Source organism: Gasterosteus aculeatus, chromosome 6 (genome assembly GCF_964276395.1).
Source record: "Gasterosteus aculeatus chromosome 6, fGasAcu3.hap1.1, whole genome shotgun sequence".
Lineage (NCBI taxonomy): Eukaryota > Metazoa > Chordata > Actinopteri > Perciformes > Gasterosteidae > Gasterosteus > Gasterosteus aculeatus.
In genome coordinates this window covers 17,040,546-17,047,872 of record NC_135693.1, presented here as the reverse complement: position 1 = coordinate 17,047,872, position 7,327 = coordinate 17,040,546, and the positions used below count along the sequence as shown (strand labels likewise).

At 47.5% G+C, this 7,327-nt stretch overlaps 1 protein-coding gene across 1 annotated transcript; it reads left to right on the top strand.

Annotated features, from left to right (window-relative positions):
• Window positions 1-4,217: 4,217 nt before the first annotated feature.
• Window positions 4,218-6,684, top strand: LOC120820200 (D(1)-like dopamine receptor). The gene has a single exon (XM_040177708.2). It carries the CDS (start codon window positions 4,615-4,617, stop codon window positions 6,106-6,108), a length of 1,494 nt encoding a protein of 497 aa, XP_040033642.2. The 5' UTR covers window positions 4,218-4,614; the 3' UTR covers window positions 6,109-6,684.
• The last annotated feature ends 643 nt before the right edge of the window (window positions 6,685-7,327 follow it).

Below are 7,327 nucleotides of genomic sequence, written 5' to 3'. Positions count from 1 at the left end.
CTGAAGGAGCGTGATATATCCTGTCATCAAGGTTGCCAATTACGCTCATTAATCCAGACTTCCATGGTCAAACAAGGTAATGTGAAGAGACAATTTCCCAATTCAAGTTTTTCAAGTGCAGCAACAAGAAGGTTGAGCAATGACTCAAAAGCTGCATGAGGGGGTTGGTGGTGGAGCTCTGCTACGTTCTGTCATCTGAATGAACTGGTAGAGACCCGGTCCTCACCTGCTGTGACGAGGGAGGCATTCACACTAAAGCAAAAAAGGTCACGGACAACTAAATAACTACAAAAAGAAGCGACTGACAGGCGAGCATTGGAGAGCGTTGGCGAGGTTTGTTTCTGTTTTTAGGTTGACGGACGTGTTGTTGGATAGGTTACACCTTAGTGGGTATTAACTGTCTCTCTTTACTGTCGATGGCACGCACAACATCCAAAGTAGACAGACAGGAACTTTGCTTTGGGGCGAGACGAGTTGTAGCATATGTTCACCGAGCAATTAAGTGTACGATAAGCGCAGTGGAGAAAACCATGAAAATAAGATCCAGGTTCCAAGATCCAAAAAAAATTCTGCTCAAAACACAGTATGTAATTTCACTTACAAGGTGGCAAAGTACTTGCTGTGATGCACTAACCTCCCCAAACACATATCAAGTGTCCTCAGGGGGTTTTCGTGGGGAACTGAAACGTACCAGCTAGCTTGAGCATTGAGTGTTCTCATCTGTGTGAGCTGCACTCACACAGGATCTCCTTCTCCTTTTGACTCCTCCAGACGAGCTCTCAGGTGAGCCGTGATGCTCTGCTCATGTCGGCTGGGAAGCCTCCGAGTGACGCTCGGCTTCAGTGGAAGACGCACTGCCGAGTTCACTGCGCGGCATTCCACAAACACACACACACACACACACACACACACACACACACACACACACACACACACACACACACACACACACACACACACACACACAAACACAGGCCTTGGTTCAACGACAGGTGGGCTACGAGCTGGTTTCCTGAGGGAACTACATTCATTTACCCTGTCAAAATGTTTGTTTGTGCGTCATTATCAAACTATAGTTATGTGCATTCAAACTAAAACCAAAAGTGTATACACACGCGCTTTCACAGACACACGCACACAATGAGCATCCGTCCTCGCCCATCAACAGTCGCACCAAAACAGTGATTATAGTTTCAACTATTCACCTCGACGTGCAACCGTCAGCCTCAGCGCGATCTGCCACCGGGTGTGACTACGGGCGATAAGGATCCGCCCGCCTGCGTCAGAGGGGACTCTTCCCTCGCCTGGTGGCAACGTGCAACACACACACACACACATACGTGCAAGTACACGTCGTGTGAGCAGATGTAAAAAACAAAGGTTTATAGCAACCGCAAACAAAGACATGATGTTGCCGTGAGTCACGGTTGTGCGTCATATATCTATTATAGGTAATAGGTATTATTATTGTTGTTGTTGCTGTGCATCTCTCAAATTTTCAAGTACAAATTGGAAACTATAGTTTGCTGTGATAATTTAACAGAATTTTTTTTGTCATTGAGGACGTTTATCCAATTCATCAGCTTTGTTGTTTCCACACAGCTCTTCCAATGCTGCACTAGAAAACACAAGTTTAAAGGCTGCACAGAGGTGTGTGATTCTAAAAGGTTAAACGTTCTATTTGTTCCCACAAAGATCAACGTATACATGCACGCACACTCGGTTTGACCTTTTCATGATCTCACATCTGTCTATAAGGATAGAAAGGTGTTGCCATTACTGAGATCTGGGCGGATAAGCAGTAATGTATGCTTCGGGGGGTTTGTGAAAGTTAATCGAGGACAGTTTAACTCCAAGGCCCGAGGGCAGCAACGGAATCAACGCTTTGATCCCTAAAGAGAAAGAGCGGAGCTTAAACTGTGCCAATACTTGCGCTTGCATAATTCCCCCCCTCAGATAAGCTCCCTTAGACAGTTTTAATAACGCGAAACGCAAAGGTGTATTTGGTTTCTAGTTGCCTGCGTGTTTTAACCCATTTCGGCTCTTCCATGTTAACAGACTTTCCATCTGGCTATACGGACCGTTTGCACAAAGGAGGCGCTGCTATTGCTGAACACGCACTAGTCATCACTTGTCAATCGTGTGTTCAAGTCTGTCATTGAGATTAAAAAAAGAGAAAGTTCAGACTTCAAAACCACCGCCATCACTTATAATTCACCAGTAACGCCGTGCCCGAGCGGTCTGTGAGGTGAGACCGGTCTTCATTAACTAATGCGAGTCTTGATCCGACCTTTCTGTTGTCGGCCCGCTCAACAAAACTGTGTTATTTTAACTTTAGGTATTAGGAGACCGGTTTGCTGAAGCAGTGCTATACACACCCTTTGATTTTTGGGAATTTGGGGCGGGGTTTGCTTCTGAGTGACACGCTGACGTCCTCACATGGCTTCAAAAGCTGTTCTAGCTTTCACATTAACAATGCACTGCGTTGGTTTGTTACCGGCTGTGTCTGCTGTTGTAGTTTGTGGATGCATTGCAAAACCCCCAAAATGAGACTTACAGAGTTCAGTGCGTTCATCACAAACGTGATACCAAGAGCTTAACGTGCAATGAAGGAACGTTGCTTTACATTTGAACTACTGAAACTAAACAAAGGGACACTTACCTGAGATACGTCGTGCCTCACAGTGACCAATACCGAGGCCATTTTGGAATCCCTCCTTTGTGTTGCATTAAAGAACAAGAAGCTTCTACACAACAACCATTGTTGATCTAGAGGTAATGAGCACTACCAGTATGCCGGGTTCCACAACACGTGTTGGTCAGATTATCTTTGATAAGTTTAAAGAGGACACGAAATAATTCAGGTGTAGTTTACTTCATAGTTTGGCGTGTAAAGACACAACAGTAGACAGGTGGCGCCATCTGGTGGCCACATGACCCACTTACCGTCACGGCCTCAGGTCATTTCTTTGCCTTGAATCCCAGATGACTAAACTCAGGCATCATAGTTATTTTCTACTGCGCACTTAGTAGATCCACTCAGATTTAAGCAACGTGCCTCATTTGTTTTCATAAAAATACATTTCACTGAGCTTCAAACTTCGGAGCCCTGGCGCAGAAATAAAACCACGGGCGATGTGCCAAACATATTTCAGGGTTGCCACAAAAAATGAAGGCCTTTCTTTCTTCGCACCACCTTTAAAAGGTTTGTTGGACTTCCTTTTGTTTAAAGCTTAAAGCTCAGTTTGATGAATGAGACTTTCATGAATGACGTCTGCGGCACAAGAACGTGAGAAGGACTGAAGGGACTGGATGTAGCAGAATGACAAAAGAAACACAACATCAAATTCACCTTGAAATGCAGCAAATACGAGTCGTGACTTCACAGATTGTGGAGAATAACCAATCAAATGGTGGGAAGGAGCCAGAAATGCAAAGCCTTTTTGTTTTTTTTGCTCCTTAATGCCTCAACAGTGACAGCAGCAGACACCAGCAGAGGGCCCCATAACAACCTGAGAAATAAAGAAGCACCTGGCTTTTAAATTTCATTAATGATTAAACACAGTGTAGCATGAAGAAGATGTCGACAAACAGTTCGCTCAGAATTGGCCGATTAATTCGAATTTCACTGGAAAAGGACCTCTAAAATAATGCAATGTCAAATGCGTTGATCATTAAGACGGAATTAAAAGGATGCGTCTGCATCTTTAGAGGAAGTAGCACTAAAATGTCATCATTTTATATTCAGTTAGTTAGTTCAGGATTTGTTTTGCATGTATGCGCTTAACTGAACTACTCCTTTTATATGCCGCATGTGCTTATTGTGCATCTGTTAATATCTTGTTATTTTGCCTTTTGCCTGCTGAAAATCACAGTAGCCCACTGAAATAACAGAAGATTTAATGTCAAAGTCAAATGAATGTATTCTAGCTTACTGCTCAAGATTCCTCCTGATTATTGTTATTATTTTCAATTAATATTGCATTATGATTATAAATTGGAATATTCATATTTCTTTCCCAAAATGACTGCATACTCTAAAGAGGAAAACTGGTAAATCATTGCAAATAGATATAAATAATATAGAACAAATTCCTCTTATAGTCGTAATTGTTGTGTTGCCTTTTTTTTTTTCATTAAGTCACATGTTATTTGTCACAGAAGCGCTCGGGAACACACGAGTACAAAGTGGCACGACCATCTCACAACTCAGACGCGCGCGCGTTTACATAAAATCCACGCACGTCTTTGGACTCCGAAACGCACGACGTGGAATCGGACGGCAGCAACCTGCGGCGGGGAGGCAACGACCCCCCCGCAGGGCTCCACCTGACTGAGAGCCTGCGCTTCACACGGACCGAGGTGAGTCCACTGCGAGTCCACTCCGGGACCAAAGACCAGGGCGGACACGTCCTCCCTCCCCGTGCTCACTGAGTTATCATCACCAGTTTCAATTCTTCTGCGGATGAAATCTGATCCATAAGAAAGTCGCACGCTGGGTTTCTCTCCACTGAGGGACACAGAGGATGGTTTGTGCGCCAGGAGTCGCCGCGCGGAAGACAAGCGGCCACTAACCCCCCCGTTACCTCCGTCGCTCCTTCTGCGGGGAAGAAAATGGAAAACTACACCGCGACTTGGAGTAATTTCACCCAAGTTCTGTCGGAGCTGGGCGGGACGGCCGGCGAGGAAGAAGAGGCTGACGGCGGCAGCGGCGGAGCGAGCGGGGGGCTGCGCGTCCTGGTCGGCTGCGTCCTCTTCCTGCTCATCGTGTCCACGCTGCTCGGGAACACGCTGGTGTGCGCCGCCGTGGTCCGCTTCCGCCACCTGCGCTCCAAGGTCACCAACTTCTTCGTCATCTCGCTGGCCGTGTCCGACCTGTTCGTGGCCGTGCTGGTCATGCCCTGGGAGGCCATCACGGAGGTGACGGGGACGTGGCTGTTCGGGCGCTTTTGTGGGGTCTGGATCGCCTTCGACATCATGTGCTCCACGGCCTCCATCCTGAACCTGTGCATCATCAGCGTGGACCGCTACTGGGCCATCGCCAGCCCGTTCAAGTACGAGCGCAAGATGACTCACCGCGTGGCCTTCGTGATGATCGGGGTGGCGTGGTCGCTGTCCATCTTGATCTCCTTCATCCCTGTGCAGCTCAACTGGCATCAGGTCGGGGAGGAGGGTGGAGAGGCGATGGAGCGAGTGATGGAGATGATGGCGGCCGCTGGCAGGAATTTCACAAACAGCAGCAACGTCAACGCCAGCGCCGCCGCCAAGAGCTGCGTCGCCAACCTGAACAAAACCTACGCCATTTCCTCCTCCCTCATCAGCTTCTACATCCCGGTGGTCATCATGATCGCCACCTACACCCGGATCTACAGGATCGCTCAGACCCAGATACGCCGCATCACGTCTTTGGAGCGGGCGGCGGAGCAGGCGCAGAACCAAGGCTACGGAGGGAACCGGAACCAGCAGCAGCAGCAGCAGCAGCACAGGCCCAACGAGGAAGCCTCGCTCAAGTCGTCCTTCAAGAAGGAAACCAAAGTCCTGAAGACCCTCTCCATCATCATGGGGGTGTTCGTCTTCTGCTGGCTGCCGTTCTTCGTCCTCAACTGCACGGTGCCGTTCTGTGACCCGCCCTGCGTCAGCGACACCACCTTCACCGTCTTCGTGTGGTTCGGCTGGGCCAACTCCTCCCTCAACCCGGTCATTTATGCATTCAACGCGGACTTCCGCCGGGCTTTCGCCACCATCCTGGGCTGCAACCAAATGTGCTCCAGCAACGCCGTGGAGGCTGTGAACTTCAGCGACGAGCTGGTCTCCTACCACCACGACACGACGCTCCACAAGGAGACGCTGGTGCCCACGCAGCCGCCGCCTCCACCGCGCACCATCAACGTGGTGTCGGATCACCTGGAGGACACGAGCCCCCAGTTCGACGAAGACTCGATCATCTCCAATGGTTCCCGAAGCCACAACAGACTGCCGCTGCTCCCCGCCACCGTGCAGCTGGAGGATGACCCGGAGGTCTCCTTGGAAACGATCACGCCGTTCACCTCGGCAATGGGGCTCGAGAGTGATGCTCTACTGCCAGGACAAATCCAACAGGAGGAATAGGACAGATCGTGCATTGAGTTTGGGCGGCCATAGTGAAACAGGAAGTTATGCTGTGTTGCCTTCAAAATAAAAGCATCAACTTAAAACGAACTGCAGTTAAACTTTTACTCCCTAGTTTTTTTCTTTTCATTTCATTTGAAATGACGGAGGACTTTGAAGGCTTTATAACCAAGCTGCTCTGTAATGTCCGGCGAAACATACTAAAGCCACAACCGTAAAGCTTCAGATAAAATAAAAACATCACAATTTACTCATTCATTCAATGTGACTGCTGGATTGTTTTGCTCAGTTTCTGTATTTGCACTTATTTAAATGGAAGCATATTTAGTTTAATTTAATTAGACCTACTTGACACGGTAAGATAAGAGCCACAGATCTTCACTGTGAAGAAGCGTAGCACCAACCGCCCCGCCCCCCCCCTCAGGTTGACACCCCTAATTCTGTCCGCTCTCTTGTTGTTGTGTGCGTTGTTATGGCTGTTAACATTGTTGTAAGCAGGAGGCTCTTTGAGAGGAAAGCTCCCAATCCTGCAGCCTCAAGTGATGATTTTCATTGTCATTAAAGTGGTTCCAAATGTTTCAACTATTCCATTCCTGCGCTCTAGAATGTCTGCGGTTTTCTTGGAGAAAAGTTAAAATAATTGGAAGGTTAAGTTTGAAGTTGAAGGTGTGAGACATCGAGCTGTGCCTGTGACATCAGGCTGTGATGAAGTGCTCGTTGTCGAAGTGCAGCGTGTGAAGACGGCCCGAAATGGAACACAGCTGTCAAGATATACCAAGAACCATTCACATCATGTCTGCGAGTGTTCACGTCTTTCTTTCAGGTTTCTCACTCATTCATTCATTCATTCAATCGTTTTGTTTGTTGAATATCATTCTCAGGTTTTCATTTGAATGTAAATTAACCACAAAATTAAAGGGAACCGTTGCAGTGCTAGCTGCTGGTTTATTCCTGGTATTACAGGATTATTACAATAGTTGCCGTACACGTCGTTCTTTTGTCAATTTATGTGCATTAAGGCCATCATACGACAAATAAAGATCTAATTGAATTAGCATATTAATATGAGGCAAGCTGCAGACATTTGGTACACGCTGTGCCGTTGAGAACACAATCTATTGAGCCAGAAGGGTGCAGGTGGAACCCTGTGGCCACACTGAGGCCAGACACACAACCAGCCAAAGATCAGCTTCGGTTATTCCACTTATTTATTACTCAT

Excerpts from the sequence above, each read along its gene's own strand:
- LOC120820200 (XM_040177708.2), top strand. The coding sequence starts at position 4,615 with ATGGAAAACTACACCGCGACTTGGAGTAATTTCACCCAAGTTCTGTCG.